At 36.6% G+C, this 20220-nt stretch overlaps 1 protein-coding gene across 1 annotated transcript; it reads right to left on the bottom strand.

Annotated features, from left to right (window-relative positions):
* Positions 1 to 331: 331 nt before the first annotated feature.
* LOC128219325 (N-lysine methyltransferase KMT5A-A-like) lies at positions 332 to 8163 on the bottom strand. The gene is made up of 5 exons (XM_052927133.1): positions 8134 to 8163; positions 3586 to 3688; positions 3006 to 3162; positions 1951 to 2146; positions 332 to 349 (listed from the first exon to the last, which is right to left on the bottom strand). The coding sequence occupies exons 1-5, from the start codon at positions 8161 to 8163 to the stop codon at positions 332 to 334; spliced, it is 504 nt and encodes a 167-aa protein (XP_052783093.1).
* Between the last annotated feature and the right edge of the window lie 12057 nt (positions 8164 to 20220).

Below are 20220 nucleotides of genomic sequence, written 5' to 3'. Positions count from 1 at the left end.
ATGGAAAAGTAGGTCATGGTCACATTCATTTATTTTCCCACGGAACAGTCCCTGGCTGGGAACTATAACTTTTGTCAAAAATTACTTGAAATGAACCAGAGGCACATGAGTGACTGTGCTCCACTGGCCTGACGGTTTTTCATTGTTTTATGTTCAAGGGCGAACTTTGTTTTATTATAGAATTACTTTGTCACAGTTATTTTCATTAACTTGAACCGACATTTTTCTCTCGTTGTTTTTCTCTCATTAAAAAGTTTTGTTCTTATTTTCCAGTACTGCTCCTTCGATGTCAGCTTTGCTATTGACTCTAAATGGTGTTTGCTGATGAAGTCTAAGATTTCTTGTTTACCTGAAAAAAAACACATATTTAATGATTTATATACTAAAGACCATTTGGTCAACTTATTTTGTAGAACACAATGGTTACACTAGGTCACACATAATAACACCAAAATTATGTTGCTTGAGTAACATTCAAAATGACATTTTAAGTGATTTACCAGGTAATGGATTAATCAATGATACAAAACTGAAGTTAAATCAACAAAACAAAACAGATGCATAATTAATGAAACTTGATTTAATCAGAGTTTTTAATCATTGAAATGCCTACCAAGTATTAATATCTTTCTTGTGAAAGGAGTAAAACTAAGAGATTTTGTATTATTATCAAAAATATAAATCCAATCAGTCCAGGGCTCAAAATTTACCATTTTTCGACATGCACAATTTTTTACAAGTTTATTTTTTTCCAACTCGCAATATTGATATTTGACTTACAATTTTATAATACCATTGAAAAAGAAAAGATAAAAGTCATAATTTGTAAAGAATTAATTTTTGTATTAGCTACTCGCAAATTTTTGCGACCTTGATTATTTTGAACTCGCGGACATTTTTTGTCTCACATTTCGCGAGTATGCGAGTCAAATTTCCAGCCCTGCACTCTATATTAAGATATTAAACATGTTCAAATTAACAAAATGAAAAGGTTTAAAACTATATAAAAAGCCTATGGGCCACAACGCTCACATGTAAAGGTAACAAAATCTTACTATTACATGAAATTGTAAGAGCTTGTTGAAGTTTGCCTTAAATATTTGTATTGGCCCCTGAGGCAGGACTGTTATTAGGGTAATAATTTGAATAATCTTCATAGTTACCAAATAGCTAAGCTCTAATAAGTTTTTAATGTTTTTCTTTTAAAACGAGTCAATGTATGGAAGAAGAAATTCAAAATTTTGCATCCAGTGGTCATAAACACTCACTATGAGCTAAAAAATCTAAACCATCTAGGAATCTGTCCATAGGACAAGGATGCCACGGCTCTTAATATAATGGTAATCTGGGAAAAATTGGTGAATTTTAGTAGTTAAAAAGGAGATGCGTTGACAAGAAGTACGTATGTACATAGGGACAGAAAGGTGCAACACATAATGCATGTCGCAATTCTTTGAATAGCGGGGGCATAAAAAGTATTCAACACAAACAACACTTCTTTAATACCAAAGGCATATTCATCTGCAGACGAGCAGGAAACCTACATGTGAAATGTTTATGGTTTGACTTACAGAAATAATCATTAAATAAATAATAGCCAGATCCAAGTCAGATGCACACAGCTAAACTGTGATTACATGATTGTAAAGGTTGTGAGGTGGAAGTTCAAAATTTGTAAAATGCAAATTCAATGAATTGATATCATCCATTACTCATTGAATAGGATGAATAACAATGCAATTCATTGTTTTTACCTTCAGCAACTTCTTCAAGAACTGTTAGTGTATAATCATAAGCATAAGGGGACTTTATTGTATTGTAAACAAATTAATCAAGACAAAACATTGATTTTATCGGTAGGGGGTAATAATAGTAAACCTGGATGTCATTAGTTTCTTTATGCAAAATATCTAAAATACTTAACATGCAACATTTTTCTGATATAGTTACCTTTTTCCGCCACCAAAGGTTTTCTTTATCACCATAATTGTAGAGCAGTTCCTCTCCAGGCTCGATGTTTTTGACAGCAAAGAGGCACAGATATTCTCTGTTAGAGAAAACCTTCAGCTTCATTACTGCGTTGACATCTGTATCTGGGGCATTATTTACCATCTGACACAACCTGTCAGAGTCCTCAGCATCTATACTGCAAAATAGAACAACAAGATGAAGCAACTGGAATGTATAATTTTGGTCTATGTTAAAAGTTTAGGACAATTGGATCTTAAAAGATTAACATCTTTCAGGGGTCAAACATCATCAGATTATCTGTTAGTAGAAAAGACAAATTATTTTGTGTGACCATGACCTTACTTGAGTTTGTATACTGTGGTATTATTTATTATATTGATTTGACACATTTGTCAACAAAGACAAGTTTGTGCGGTCTTAAATTCGTGCATTTTCCAGTTTTGTACTTTAAATACTTGTAAACTTTGAAATGTGCATGGTCTTAAATTTGCGCATCAGCGGTAGGGTCAAATGCGCCAAAATAAGACCAGCACGAAATAAAATAATACCACAGTAATAGGTTTGTCATATACAGATGGACTTGGAAAATTCTTACATGTTAGAATTTCTTTTACTCATTTTAACTTTGTATGAGGTAAAGACTAAAATGTCTAAAATACTCCAGCGCTTTTCAGTGGATTGCAAGCTTCCATCACTTTTTCAAAAGCACCCAAAATGCTTGTGTAGTGTTGTTTGGTACATTTTATATATGCTGCAGTTTAGCATACAGACAAGTTAATTCGGTATTACATCGATCCTTGACAATATACTATAGTCAAAAGTCAAAATAAGCACTAGCCACCAAATATCATTTTGCCTCCCCCCCCCCCCCCATATTCAGTAAAATTGACTTGTAGCCAGAAAAAGCATAATTTTGAAAATCCCATTATTACTAATATTTTAAAATCCCATTACTACCCATTTTATATGTAAAAGCATTTGCATTCTTTATCAATTGAATCCATTTGTCATAATACTACGGACAAGTGCTATACCATAATTGTTCTCCTTGAAACTCATAGAAGAAGCACTTATTCTCCGTCCCGATTTTGTTGAGTCTTCTTCTACCTTCTTCGGCACTTATCCTCTCACCACAATACTGAAGCAGGAAGTCTCCAGCATTAAAACGTGTTTCACTGAATACTCCAAAGCCTGCAAAAAATTGAATCTATGTTTTACAAAGTTTAAACTTTCAAATTTCCTACAGAAAATTTATAAAGAACTTACTATAGGTAGAACCAATGGATGTGATCCTTGACTCAGGAGCTTTTAATATTCTATAGAACGGTATACAAAAAAAAATGAAAATAACAATGAATAAACCAGTACTGAAAAGTTATATTTGAGGTTAATAATTCTTGTGCACTGCTCATCTTCTTTACAATTATGATGCCACTAATTTGGTAAAGGAATATACTATTCCATGAATGATGTTCAGTTTCACCAAGACCATAACTAAATAATAAAACTGTTACTGTGACAAATGATTTCATACCGCATTGTGAGATCAATATCCTCACCAATGCAAGGTTTAAAATCGCCTTTATTGAAATACCTTAGTAACATTATATCTACCTTTGTAATCTGATATAAACTTGATCTTGAAGCCATCTTTGTCCACGACAGATTGTGTACAGTAATATTTTGCCTCTTCATCTGGGGAAATTCTTTTTGTTCTCTGAAATATCAAAAATTTAAATACAATATAATTTAAAAATTAAAGATAGGACACCTACTGGATTTTTTTAACTGTGTGGGAGAAGAAGAGAAGTAACAGTATTAAAAGCTGAGGATTATAGAGGGGATCCGGTATCTCTTATTTTGCCCCCCCCCCCCCCATTCCTATCCTAAAAAAGTACTTTTCCCCAAAAATCTGAATGAAAATCCCTGTTGAATTTGAAAGAAAAAAATCCACACATATCAGAGTAGCATAATCTTACCTATCATTTTTGATACAGAGTTCATATTCAAACTTGAGATTCATGTAACATTGAGATAAAACTGTCTTACAAAATCTATTATATATATATCAAGGAACTTACCTTCAACAACTGAGATTCTTTTATAGAGGTCTGCAGCTGAAAAAAAAAACAAATAAAAAAATTACTCATTAAATCATTTCGCTGGTCCTGTAAACAAAAATATGTTATGTTCCTGAGGACTTTGTCCATTAAAATATTACTATACAGGGTTTTTTACTCTAAGAAAGTGACGACAATTGTTGGCGTCTTCCCCACGGATTTTTTTTCGCAAAAATATAATTTTCACCCAGCAAAATAATTTTCCCCAACAAATTATCAATATGAATTTATAAAAACAATTGATTTGATATGAAAAAAAAACATCAAAATAAAGTAAAACGCATGCATTAATAAAGGTTGTGATGTATAGCGTATGAAAAAAACACGTATCTGTTGTTTTTTTTATCCGAAATTGTGTCACTTAAAAAAAAATGTAAATTGACTTTAATACCTATATTATTCTTCATAGACTTGTATATACATTTCCATTGTGCACAATTGTATTTGATAAACATATGCAGACCGAATTCTTTGTTTGATATGTCTATTTGTAATATATACTTAGTACACTGTATTATATTATCACCACTATTAAAAAGTGAGGTTATTTCAACCCATCAATTACATGTGTATGTTTCTCCCATGTGAGTTAAATCGGTGTCCTTCATACACAGCGTACATCCGGCCTTATGTTGGTCATTCGTGGATTTAACCCAATGGTATTTCACTACCCATTTCTGCTGGAAAGAACATTTTTTTCCGATTTTCCCCCATTGCTTTTCACGAAATCAAGAAACCGTGAACGCTGCCATTTTCTTCACAAACTTTTTATAAAACCCATACCGTACCATACGAAACAACTTCTCGGACCGGAAACAATTCGTACTTAAAATTCGTACTCAAACACAAACGTACTTATAAAAATTGAGGTTTCTGTCTCATTTTTACACCAATAAGGCATGGTTTTGATAACGGACAGACACTGCTTATGTATTTTCAAGGCTGTTTGACCAAAATCAAGGACTTTCAGTGAAATTCAAGTATCTTTTTAGCATTTTTTCAAGGAAACACTAAATTCAAGTACTTTTCAAGGTTGAAACCAAATTCAAGGACTTTTCAAGGCCTGTGCGAACCCTGTTTAAGAATTATAAATGTTTTAGGCAAAAAAGATATTTTGAGATGTAAAAATGTAAATTAAGAAAGTGTAAAGCCCCCATGGCGAGCCTCAATGAAATAATAACATACGCATGTGCAGTGCAAACTTCCCTCAAAGTGTAAACAAAAAGCACATGTAAACAGGCATCAACAAATGTGTTTTAAAAAATTTCTACGTAAGTTTTGTTGTTGATTTTGCTACATGAAGATTTAAAACCACAGAGTTATTTGGTTATTAGCTTTTGATTGATGAGGAGTGAATAAAATATAAATTTTGGAGTCTGTCCGGTTTTAGGGTCGTCCGGTTAAAAGGACGCGAGCCAGTACATTCTATTTTTCTGCTCGTAAAACATATTGGTAGGAGCTACATTATCGAGTTTTGTTGGCATACATTTTCACGACCAGCCAAGTTTCTCACACATCTTATAGTCGAACAAATATGACGCATCACTTCTTTTTCATCTTTTTGTGTTTTATGTTGAAAATAGTCGGTAGAGTATTGGTGTAAATCCATATCATACATACTTCTGTACTTTTCACATTAAATCCATATGTTTATGCATGCGTGCTACACGATGATGGGTGGATAAACATTTTCATTAATTTCAATACTAGACCCTACCGCGATCTAGAATTTCAAAGTTTGCAGACCAGATTATTTGGATTCCAAAGATTCAAGTCATCTCAGAGTTGATGGGAAGAATGCATCATTCATTTTATCTAAAGTAGCATGAACCACTCATTTTTCAAATGTTAAGTTTTGAACAAAAAACAAGATTTATTTGTTAGAACAATGTTTTTAAAGTACAAAACTTTTTTATTTCTTGAAAAAATATTGATAAATATTTTTTTTTATGATATTTTTTGTAATGAGGGGGTAGCCATATCATATGGCATATGTAAAAAATGACTCCAAAAACGGTTCCAGGTCTTTTTTTATCTAGCAAACAAACACAGCTATACTTTCTTGCATTTTTCACAATATATAACAATAATATAACATGATATTAACCAAACACAACACAAATCTTCTAAAAATTAGTCTATATGCACTTAAATATAGTGAAAAATAATCACAATTCAGCCCTGTGGCGACACTCTCGATGGTCAGTTTTCTCCTTTACTGCTTTGATGTGGATGGGGTGTCCAATGGTGATTCTGTGTGCCTCAGAAGGTCTGAAAATATATCATTTGGCACATTAATAATGCAAAAATGTAATTTTTGTGGTTTCACCAATCTGTTAATTTGCTTACATCCATCGGAACATGTGGCTAAAATATGAAATTAAGTATACATAATACATAAACAAACATTATTAACACAGCTATAACTATTTCATGTACAAAAATTAATAGTAATTTCCTTATCTTTTTATATTTCAGCACCTTTATTTATTTGTTTCAATTATCTAACAAATATAGGGTGTAGTTCCTGAAAAAAAGCATCCTGACAAGTGCCTTGTCTAAATACTGCTGAGAAAAGAACCGTCAATCATTTTCAATGGAATGTAATAAAATTAAAACAAAGCTATAAGTAACTTTTCATGTATGTTCCATTTCATAACAAGGCACAAATCTGTGGACACTTGAACAAGTGTTAGTAGTAAGCATTCATTAAACAAATACTAGTTATAACAGTAACTAACTATGCTACGTCACTGGGAATAAGGTATATAACATAACTAACATGTTTGCTGGAACAGGATGAACGTTCAAAATTGTCGGTTTCAGGGGGCTGTGTCTCAGTGTCCGAGTCAGAACTTATTACAATAACGTCACATGCTTCCTCGGGCTCAGGTGTGTTAAGTCTTTGCCTTAGGCGTTTCACAGAAATGGGACTATCCAAGAACAAGTCTTGCGAGCTTCTCAAATGGTATTCATTTGCTGAATCAGATTCCGATGAGGACATGACCTTAAAATATTAACAAAATGAAGTTTTATTCAAATATCTATTACCGATAAAGAAGCCAGAAATGGAACATACCAGTGACAGTAATTAAACACCATTCAACAAAAATTAATAACAGTGAAACCTGAAAAAAATGATGAAATTAACAATTCCAATCAACAAATGCTTATTTCTAAGCAAAAATAGATCGGATAAAATATATTTATCATAATATTGCCCATTTATGAGACCAACATACATAGACAACATTCAGATAAATTTTCTATCCGAATATTGTGCTTGTCCGAAAACAACAGTTTTTCAAACATTGTTAAATACTCTGAAATGAGTATTCTTGTCCAGGGACTACAAATAATCGTTAAATTAAATGTTAATCCTAACATACAATATGAAAACAACAGTCAATTCTCGCTAAAATCAAATACTGACACAGTACATATTAAATGATAAACAGAATTCCGGAAACACTCGTAAGCGTTCGTGGATTTCCGTAAATCTTACAGTGGGGTCATAATATATCCAAATTCTTATCTTTTACAACAAAATATAGTAAAATAATAACTGTTATTTTATTTGTTATACATTGTTCTTCATTATTATCACAATTAGAAAGTTAAACACGCCGTGTACATACCTTTTGAATGGAATTTCAACTTTCGATTCGTGTTTATTTTCTTGCAGAAATTTCGCGGGAGAGAATAAATCACGTGTTTAGCAAGATTAATGTATCTAGTTTTGCTATTGGTTGGTTTCCGATAGGTTGTCCAATAAAATTACAGTTTACAAGCTGTGCAAACCACCCTACAAAATCATGTTCCAGCGAGACAACTTTTCGGCATGAGTGTTATTTACCATATCGGAGTTGTCTCCCTTGTGGTTCATGCTATCTAAAGACTCGAGTAACGTTAGATACAATTCAATGAACGATGAATTTTTTGTCAACACCACGGATCATTCGTCCTAAATGATAAGAATTTCTTATAAGCCTAAAACTACTTGATAATTTTATTTATATAAAAAAATAGAAATAAAACAAACCATCCGCTTTCCATACGAAAGCACAGACATCTTGCAGAGAATTTGATGACAAAATGGCGGCTGGTGGCTATATATATATATATATAAACCTGATATGTAGTCCCGTCTGAGAAGCTAAAAGAGCATTCACCTAGTCCACTCTGAGAGGCCAAGAGAGCGATTGCTTAGTTGAAGCTTACCCACGAGATCCTATGTGGGGGTGGGGGGTATTAATCTTGTTTCCCGTTAATAGATTTCTGAGCGAACAATTAGATAAAGGAAAAGACCTTGTGAAAATACAATTAGAACTAGAATTTACCTTGACATAAATACGATTAGTATAGGTACCAGTGGGTTTTCTTTAAACATCGGGTATTCTATTGCAACAGTAGACACGCAGAAATTACCTAAGTTGGATGTAATACCATAGAAAATCTCGAAGTGGCAGTCCATTAATTGTATGATCACATATCTTGTTTTTACTTGGTCTATAGAAAGAGTTTATGGATACCTTTCACGGGTATGCATTTGGGGTCCCTATGGTCATTGTCACTGTAACTAAAAATAGTAAAACAGACACAGGCTGAAGTTTTTATCGATCATTAAAAACCTGGTTTCGTCGCATTGCAGCTTTTTTGTTATTCGTTACACCAGTTACGAACAGCAATTTGGAAAGGTTCCCTCAAATGAGAAGACACCGCTAGTCACTCTGTCTGCACCACTACAATCGCGGCATCCTTGCAACATGCAAAACCCTTCTAGTTCACAGTTGCAGTCCACACCGTAAAAAATGTGATTTGTTCAGTTGTTACTTTTTTATTGTTTCTTGATAATATATATATATATACGGTATGGATTGTTTTCAAGCTTGTGGCCTTGGTATAAACCTGATATGTAGTCCCGTCTGAGAGGCTAAAAGAGCATTCACCTAGTCCACTCTGAGAGGCCAAGAGAGCGATTGCTTAGTTAAACCGTACCCACGAGATCCTATGTGGGGGTGGGGTGTATTAATCTTGTTTCCCGTTAATAGATTTATGAGCGAACAATTAGATAAAGGATGAGACCTTGTGAAAATACAATTAGAACTAGAATTTACCTTGACATAAATACGATTAGTATAGGTACCAGTGGGTTTTCTTTAAACATCGGGTATTCTATTGCAACAGTAGACACGCAGAAATTACCTAAGTTGTATGTAATACCATAGAAAATCTCGAAGTGGCAGTCCATTAATTGTATGATCACTTATTGAGGATCAACCAGCTTCGCCTCTTGTACAAGCATGCAGCTTGCTAAGATATATTCTTTGATAATCGCATTGTTTGGTTAAATATAAACAAATAAATACCAATATAATAAAATATAACTGGGGACTTTTTGTAAACTGTTTGGGGTCAGGGTCATATTTACTTTGGCTGGGAATCTTTGGACCAAATCGGGTACATTTTGATTATAGGACGTTTTAATCTGTGGACATTTTGACCAGCAGCCAGCAGAAATCACCTAAGTTGATTACCATAGAATCTGTATAAGTGGCAGTCCTTTAATAGTACGAGTGCTAGTTGAGGATCATCATCTCGTGTACACGCATGCAGGTTGCTGACACTCTTTTTATGCCCCCTTTTGAAAAAAGTGGGGTATATTGTTTTGCACATGTCGGTCGGTCGGTCGGTCGGTCGGTCTGTCTGTCGGTCGGTCGGAATACCAAATGGTTTCCGATCAATAACTTGAGAACGCTTTGACCGAGGGACCTCATACTTGGTATGTGTATTGGTCATCACCAGCAGATGAACCCTATTGATTTTGAGGTCAGTGGGTCAAAGGTCAAGGTCAGTGTGACCTTTACATGAAAAACGGTTTCCGATCAATAACTTGAGAACGCTTTGACCCAGGAACCTCATACTTGGTAGGTGTATTGGTCATGACCAGCAGATGAACCCTATTGATTTTGAGGTCAGTGGGTCAAAGGTCAAGGTCAGTGTGACCTTAACATGAAAAACGGTTTCCGATCAATAACTTGAGAACGCTTTGACCCAGGGACCTCATACTAGGTAGGCTTATTGGTCATGACCAGCAGATGAACCCTATTGATTTTGAGGTCAGTGGGTCAAAGGTCAAGGTCAGTGTGACTGTAAGCTGAAAAAAGGTTTTCTGATTGTCCATATTTTTTTTACTGACTTGGCATTTTAGAACGAAACTAAAAAATGAACAATTTCAGACTGAAATACTATTGTAGCCAAAAGTGAAATTGTAAAAGCACATTTTTATGCCCCCCTTCGAAGAAGAGGGTATATTGCTTTGCACAGGCATGTCGGTATGTCGGTAGACCAAAGCTTGTCCGAGTGATAACTCAACAATTCCTAGACGTATGGTCATCAATCTTCACATGAAGGTTGGGCGTGACCAGTAGATGACCCCTATTGATTTTGGGGGTCATCGGGTCAAAGGTCAAGGTCACAGTGACCTTTAATGGTAAAATAATTTAAAGCTTGTCCGAGTGATAACTCAACAATGCCTGCAACCATGGCCCTCAAACTTGACATGGAGGTTGGGCCTGACCAGTAGATGACCCCTATTGTTTTTGGGGGTCATCAGGCCACAGGTCAAGGTCACAGTGACCTTGAATGGTAAAAGGTTGTCCGAGTGATAACGTGACAATGCCTGCACCCATGGCCCTCAAACTTGACTTGGAGGTTGGGCCTGACCAGTAGCTGACCCCTATTGTTTTTTGGGCTCAATGGGTCAAAGGTCAAGGTCACAGTGACCTTGAATGGTAAAAGGTTGTTCGAGTGATAACTCAACAATGCCTGCACCCATGGCCCTCAAACTTGACATGGAGGTTGGGCCTGACCAGTAGATGACCCCTATTGATTTTAGGGGTCAAAGGTCAAGGTCACAGTGACCTTGAAAGCAAACTCGACAATTCTTGGACCTATGGTCATCAAACTTGACATGAAGGTTGGGCCTGCCAAGTAGATGACCCCTATCGACTTTGGGGGTCATCAGGCCAAGGTCAATGTCACAGTTACCTTTAATGCAAAAAAGTTAACAAATCTTCCCCCAATGATATCTCGACAATGCCTGAACCTATGATCATTAAACTTGACATGGATGTTAAGCCTGACCAGTAGATCACCCTTATTGATTTTAGGATTCATAGAGCCAAAGGTCAAGGTCACAGTGATCTTGAATGGTAAAAGGTTGTCCGAGTGATAACTCAACAATGCCTGAACCCATGGCCTTCAAACTTAACTTGGAGTTGCATCTGACTTGTAGATGACCCCTTATGATTTAAGGGGTCATCGGGTCAAAGGTCAAGGTCACAGTGACCTTGAACGAAAAAAACTTGTCTTTTGATAACTTGACAATGCCTGCACCCATGGCCCTCAAACTTGACATTTAGGTTTCTTGTGACCAGCTAATGACTCTGGATTTTGAGTTCATAGAGTCAAAGGTCATGACGGTCATAACACACTTTATCCTCACACTTTAATGGTCATAATCTTAAAACAGCAACAAATCGGCTGTCATTTCGGTCCATGCATATTTCATTCAATTGTCCATATAATCCTGACAACATGGCGCTCAGGGGGGGCATAATGTTTGACAAACATCTCTTGTTTTAGTAGGCGAGGAACCTCCGTAATTTCCCTCGGAGGCCCGGTCTACCCCAACTATTCAGGTCATACAACGCAAAACACCGACCATGTCCACAATAATGATTGCATTTAATCTTATATTGTAATAATTTATTCACAACCGTTGTTTGATAAGCACATTTAAATAAAGTATATTGATGAAACAAGTAAAGTATTTGGGTATCCATTAGAGCTCAGGTTCTTCGAAAACCAGCTAGATCTGCCCATGCATGCCTGGAATATGGGCCTTGAAATTATTAGATTATGGGCCTTGATAGTATAAAAAATGCTATTGTGTAATAAATGCTTGCAAACATGGACCAGGTACAGTGTTCAGTTTTGAGCATTCAGATACCCAAAAGGGATTGGTTCTTTTCGACCGCACAAACACAGCCAGTAGAGCATAGGTCCTTTTGGGCCTCTTGTTACTTCTATTTGAGGCCCGGTTTACCCGCCATAATCGGAGCAAACCTCGCAAAACAGCGAGCGTGTTCACAGGAATGACAACATGTAATCAATATTGTAATAACATTGTTATTGTAATTTCGCAATCATTGTTATTATACAGATACATTTTATTAAAGTACACTTGATATATTTGCTATTCGATACACTCACTATCAGCGGTTTGGAAAGGGGTTTCCTCCAACGAGCAGAAACAGTCGCTCTGGTCCACATCACTATAGCTATTGGTCTCCTAGCAACAGTGTGCTTCTAGATCACTGCTACATCAGAAAATATTTGATGATTTATTTAGTTTTCACTTTTTATTGTTTCCCGAATATGTGTTTATATTGTATAATTCATTTTCGAGTTTCGGCCTGGGTATAAACCTCATCAGTTGTCCTGTCTGAGAGGCCAAAATAGCGTTCGCCTATTTGAACCTTCATGAGATCCTTTGTGTGTCTTTGATCAGCTTGTTTCCTGGTTAGCTTGTCTATTTTATTACTTGCTTCTTGTTTGCAGGAGTCATTTATTAACCTCTGTCGATTTGACCTCTCTTGCGTTGATTGTGTGCCTCAGTTTACGTATACGATGCGGCAATAATTGAACTAAATAAATGTTGTTTTATTTAAAGTAACTAGGTAATTCAATGTTTAAACAAAAGAGACAATGTAGTCCTGATTCTTTCACCAAAGTACCGGTCACTAATTACTGAAATAAATTTATAGAGGTCGAGGGAAATTTTCAAACATTTTTTCGCAATGTATATTTGCGTACTACCGGGAAGATCCTCACGTTGTCTGTTGTTTGACTACGTCTTTGGGTCACAGAAGCTTGCACAGGATCTGATAAGGTCGGTGTCCATGTCAGGCAAGACTTCTTCTCTGGACCAGATGGCCACCAACCTGGCACAATCCGGCCGATTCAACCTGGCTGATGTCGAGTGATATCGAGAAGTGGACGGTTGCTGCTCATCCCTACTTGTCTTCCGGCTTGTTTCTTTTGGCAGTTGAGCCTTGACAGGGGAAATCCTCAGTGTAACTGGGGAGACCATGATCTTTAACGGAGATTTTTGTGGTGATCTCTCCCTTTCCCAATCTGGAGTATTAAGTAACGACAAATGAGCAGACAAGTCCAATTCATACTCCACGTCTTTTTTTTATGAAAGACGTGGTACACATGGCGCAATTACGCAATAATTTTGGATGAAGAAAATCTCTCGGGAATTATATGTACGGTATAAATGTTATTGAAATAACAAATAAAGTACTTTATATTGAATTATGCTTTATTGGACTAATTTCTGTTAAATTTATTTACAAAGACCACATATATACTCGGCATTTGCTAGCGAAACGTCAGATGGCGCATTTACACAATATTTATGGTACCATTTGTTGCAGTCGTTGCATTAAACCATATCATCAAAACATTCTGAAAGGTTACAAATGCAATATTTTTTATATCTATGGATTTGACGTTTTACTTTTTCCGCAGACTGATGGTTTTACTTGCCAACGGAAATTCGGTTATATCATCGTTTTCTAAACTTTGGAGTAGATGAGATTGCAACTTGTTTGAATCGAATATTAATTTCAAACATAAAATTTTACGAACACAGTAAGATGTTATAAAAGCAATGGCATATAGTCCACAATCGATACTATTATTCTGTTGCATTACGTCTGGAATCGATACATTTATTTCAGCTTTATTTCTACCATACATTTGTGAAAGCTGAATCTGGTATTACCAGATCATCTTTTGCTCATTGCCAAAAGAATCCAATAAATAGATATGTTCATTTTCTAAAATGGTTGAGACCCAGGGATCGTTATGAGTGTGTAACCGGGCTCTTCGGGCTTGAGGTGTAGAGGGAAATGTATGTATTTGTGGTTAATTTTGAGATCTTTTTCAAAATGTTCACATAAAGTGTTCCTGATGTGTTTTCTAGCAGCAGTTGAAGTACTAAACTTCTTGTTGCACATCTTACAAATAAACACCTGCAAGAATGGCCGATGGGAAGTTTTAAAATCCACCTACCTTCTTTTTCGAGCCGATTTACAGACACCTTTTCGGATAATTGTAAGCCATGAATCGAATTGCCAAACTGTTTTTTAAGAAGAATATTAACAGCTTGTATATGAGTTGACGAAATTTTTGATTAAGTAATATATGATCCCTGTCTGATTCTTTTAAATTGAGTTGTTTGATCTAAGTTATTTGCAACGCAAACACACATGCATGCAAATTATAACAAATCAAACAAACAAACAACAAAATGGTAGTACACTTCTTTAAGGAACAAGTACCGAAATTAAAGTTAGCTAATTGGAAATACACATTTTTGTATCTGGTCAATACTACCAGTATGTTTTTTAATATGTAATGTCAAGGTTATTCCTTCCTTTTTTAGCACTGAGGATGATTTGTTTTTAAAAAGCTGCGTTTTCCCTATATATATATATATATATATATATATATATATATATATATATATATATATATATATATATATATATATATATATTGGCTGCGCTGCTGCGTTTAATACCCTAAAATTGCAGCCTGCATATTGCAACCTGCGTAAATCGCTCCGTTTTATACCGACCCTCCATATCTTCACATTCAACCCCTTTTCCGGCGTCGCTTACAACCTTTTCAATTTAGGGGTCAATTTCTAACCTGAAGTTTCTTTCAATGGCTCGTAGACCTGACCCTTGGTCACTTTGACGGGTGGAAGTTTGTGGATATTTGTTGTTATCCACTCTATGTCCACGATTTCCATGATGTTGAGCTCATTAGCCACTCTTTTGCAGTAGTTTAACCACTTTCCTTTTTCTTGTCCTGTATTACGAGCCAGATCGCAAGTCGCTTTTATCAACACCGTTAGATCTACTTGTTTTCTTAAAATGTTCTGTTATATTTTGATTAGTAATAGTTACTACTGAACCTGTCCCTGTAGTTTGTTCATGTATTATAAGTGGTGCAGAGTTAGTAGCCATTGTTAGAATAGACTGTTCATATGACATTCCCTAGTGTTGAGAGAGACTTATTTATTGCGGCAGCTTCCTACTGTCGTATAGTTAAACAAAACAGTGTTCTCTTCTAGCAAGCAGGTCTACACTTTCGCAAACAAAATAAATCCAGCAATACTTTCTTTTCCAATTTATACCAATGAAAACATAATACATCAAAAACATTGCATGTATGAGGCTTGATTTTTATGATTATTCACACGTATACATAACAAATCAAGCCCCATTATTTCAATCACCAAGCACGACAGATAGCAGATATGAGCATACTGTACATGCATAAAGCAAATATGTGTGGATGCACTATCTATGTTAGTATTATTTATACACACATTCAAAACTATTAAACTACTATAGTTGTTAACATGGCCTTAAACCCAACACCTGTACACATGTGCAAACAGGTCGGGGTGGTTCAGAAGGTTAAAAAATATATACCGGTACAACAATATCGCTAAGAAAATATTTACAAAATATTACAAAGTCTCTAAACTAAATGTTCACTGGTCTGCCTATATTGATTTCATTCTTTTCCACTGGGTGTCCCAACAGAATCACTAGTGTATATAAAATATATACAACATATTGCTATGAAAGTACATGTATTTACAAAATATTACAAAGTCCCTTAACTGAATGTTTGATAACCTGTCAACATTAATTTAATTCTTTTCCACTGGTGTCCACCACTAGAACCACTAGTAGCTTTCCTTTTGCTGTTTGCTTTTATGTTTTTTTAACTTCACCAACCTGGCAATTCTAGCTTTCTCCAATTTCAGCATTTGAATAGAGGTGTTCATTTTCTCTGTCCTTTTCTCTTCCCTTCTTCCTTTCAGAAAGTCTTGATAAGATGCGTATGCATTTAAGCAAGCTTTTGTCATTCTACTACTAACTGTCATTTTGGTGCTTTTTTCAGCTCTTCTCTTTAGTCTTGACAATGGCCCCAGCCTCATAGTTGACCACTGTTAGCTGGGTCCTGTCTTTTTCTATGATGTCATCCATGATATTGAATGTGGATTCAATCAGAGGTATGCTGAAGATGGTCGGTAGAGACATCACAAGCTTCTTCAGCATTTGGCGGACCTCTGTGAAAGTTTTTAATTGAAACACTTTGGTCCAGAAGCCAGTATCAATTCTGTCCTCCTAATTGAACTCCCACCTCACATCCTTCACTTGTGGATCAACACAGTACTTGTCAATCTCTTCAGCTAGTTGCCCATTCTGTTCGTCAGAGAACGCATTTGGCAATAAACTAGCTAATCACTTTAAGGCACTAGAGATTTGATTGTGGTTGACTTAAGTCTTGGTCCAAGGCAGTCATCAAACGCAGTGTTTTGTTGTCAAGTGGCATTTTGAGCATTTTTGGCAGCCATGACATATCCATGTCTGAGGTTAGTATACAGATTTTCAACCCAGTGCCTGCATGAAACGGCAAGATGGTTTGCTGGGAACAATTCGTTGAGCGCTCTGATGACTTTAGCAAAAATGGCCATTAGCACTTTGGTAGGGAGTTGGCCAATGTCATTTCCCCAAACGTGGATGATCATGATATGAGGGAGTCCATTATCGTTTATAGAATTCAAAAAGGTGACTTTTCTTACAGGCGCTTTGAGGCTCAGACCCCCATAACCCTGCCACCAAAAGGCACTATAAGGTATTCCAAGTTTCGCGTCGTGCGGTCGAACGTGGCAAAAAACATACTTTAAAATCGAGGACCCGACGACCCACACGCGCGTCGTTCTGTCTAAATAAAGCAGGAAAATATGCAAAATGATATGATTACAAAACCTAAAGTAAGTTAAGAACCGAATGTATAATATCATGCCAGACGTAATGTTTGTAGGCGTCTGACGTTCACTTACCGGCCTTTATTATCTGTTCAGTGGTGCAGCCCACCAAAGCGGCGTGTCGGACCGTATTTGGTACAAAAACGAATATGGTACAAATTTGTACCATATTCGGCCGAATATGGTACAACTGTCTAATTGTACCATATACGTATCTGCAGTTTTGGGGTAAAATGCCTGACCAAATATGGTACAAACTTGTACCATATTCGGATGAAAAATGTACCACATTCGTTCCGAATATGGTACACACTCATCATCGTCATCGTCATCATCATCATCGTCATCATCATCATCATCATCATAACTACAATTTGCATCAACGTCATCAATACCATCATGAAAATAATCATCATCGTCATCATCATCATCATCATCATCATCATCATCATCATCATCATCAGCATCATCATCATCATCATAATCATCATCATCGGCGGCCGGTAATCATTGGCGTCAACATAATAAAAAACTTTTTTCATCATCATCATTATAATCATTATCATCGGCCGATAAACATCGCAGTTATCATCATCACAATCATCAAACCCCAATCATCATCACCATTGTCATCATCATCAATTACATCATCATCGTCACCATTAACGCCATTATCATCATCATCGTCATGATGATGACAAAAGTTTTGATGATGATGACGACGATCAAAATTACCGTCATCATCATCATCACAAACTTTTATCATCATTGTCATCATCATCACCATCATTATCACCACAATCATCAAGGTCATCATCATCATCATCAACACCATCATCATCATCACCATTATCATCATCGTAATGAAGATCACAAAAATGTGATGATGATAACTGCGATGTTTTTCGGTCGATGGTGATGATGATGACAAAAGTTTTGTAATGATGATAACGACGGTCAGCACATCATCATCATCATAATCTACCGATAAAAATCGCCGTCAGCATCATCAAAACACATTTGTCATCATAATCATCATCATTATAATAATCATCATCGACCGATAAACATCGCTGTCATAATCATCAAAATACGTTTGTTATCATCATCATCATCATCATCATCATCATCACATCAATTATCAACACCCCAATGATCATCATCGTTGTTATCTTCACCAACACCACCATCATCATCACCATCAAAACCAACATCATCATATCCATTATCATGATCGTAATGGTGATCACAAAAGTTTTTTTTTGTGATGATAATGACAGCGATGTTTTCGGTCGATAATGAGGATGTTGTGATGATGATGACGACGATGAGAATATCATCATCATCATCGGCCAATAAACATCGCCATCATCATCATCACAAATATTTTGTTATCATCATCATCATTATCATCATCGTCGGCCGATAAACATCGCCGTCATCATCATCTAAAATCTTATCATCATCATTATAACCATCATCATCGTCCGATAAACATCGCTGTCATCATCATCCCAAAACGTTTGTTATCATCATCATCATCATCATTATCATCATCATCATCACCACAATCATCAAACCCCAATCATCATAACCACTGTCATCATCATCACCACCACCATCATCATCACAATTTTTTTACCATCATCATCATCACAAATGTTTTGTCATCATCATCATCACATATTCATTTTACATTTTGTATTTTATAATTTGTTTCATTCAAGAGATTCAACAAACTTGTACTTTTTTCATTTATTGGTATACTGACAGGATTTTTCAAAGTAATATTGAAGAACATAGAACAGCATTTAAATTTTAATCCAACTGTAGCATTTTGACCAGACATAATATACATATATACATTCATTTTAGTAGCAGCCAAAATATCCCAAATGTGCTTCGTAAAAAGTTACCATTAAATGAGCAAATGACAACAAATTTCCGGTAGAAGAACATAATCATCAATCACAAAAATAACATAACAGGTTTCCAAACACCGATATACATGTATATTTCACCTGTAATGTCTTTACATGACATCTATGATATCATACCAACCGATTCCACTAACACGCAAACGCAGCCATGCGTTTGCCCATTTTGGCCCCTTGATGATTTCTTTTATTGCCGAAATAAGACCGCTGTTTCTGCCCGCTCTTGTTAATAGGAAACGAACGCTAACAGGATTTCTGTTACTAGTATCTAGTCCAATATCCGGCCGAATGTAAATTCTAGGTGTTTGCAAACTCATTGACCTTATTAAATCTTTAAAGGGTTTGCCGACCTTCGCCAACACAAACTGGATTGACGGGTTTGATTGTATGCAGAACTTAAAAATTTCAACTTGAATGTGAAGTGGTAACATCAGAAATGGAAAAGTCGTTCGCCTCTGTGCCCTCCTATTGTTTATCATATCTTGAAGCTCTTTCAGGGCTGAACACACAGAGACGTCACCGTTGTCGCCAGAGTCACCGTTGTCGCCGGAGTCACCGTTGTCGCCGGAGTCACCGTTGTCGCCGGAGTCACCGTTGTCGCCGGAGTCACCGTTGTCGCCAGAGTCACCGTTGTCGCCGGAGTCACCGTTGTCGCCAGAGTCACCGTTGTCGCCAGAGTCACCGTTGTCGCCGGAGTCACCGTTGTCGCCGGAGTCACCGTTGTCGCCAGAGTCACCGTTGTCGCCGGAGTCACCGTTGTCGCCGGAGTCACCGTTGTCGCCAGAGTCACCGTTGTCGCCGGAGTCACCGTTGTCGCCGGAGTCACCGTTGTCGCCGGAGTCACCGTTGTCGCAAGAGTCACCGTTGTCGCCAGACGCAGCGTTGTCGCCAGAGTCATCGTTGTCGCCAGAGTCATCGTTGTCGCCAGATGCAGTGTTGTCGCCAGACGCAGCGGTGTCGCCGGAGTCACCGTTGTCGCCAGAGTCAGCGTTGTCGCCAGACGCAGCGTTGTCGCCAGACGCAGCGCTGTCGCCAGAGTCACCGTTGTCATACGACTGTTCTAAGCGTGATATTATGTCCTTGTACACGCGTTGATTGATACGGATACTAACGTAATGCATGCCAAATCCTTCTGGGAAATACCCCAATGCAATTGTTCCAACATCACCATCGAACTTTCCATCTGCTGACACAATTGATGAGTGTTCTAGTCCTCGGGTACAAACTACCAGGCACTGCAAATTATATTCTCTCATAAGTGCAA

Source organism: Mya arenaria, chromosome 15 (genome assembly GCF_026914265.1).
Source record: "Mya arenaria isolate MELC-2E11 chromosome 15, ASM2691426v1".
Taxonomy (NCBI): Eukaryota; Metazoa; Mollusca; class Bivalvia; order Myida; family Myidae; genus Mya; species Mya arenaria.
The sequence above is the reverse complement of the archived record's forward strand: the minus strand, read 5'-3'. Positions and strand labels throughout refer to the sequence as shown.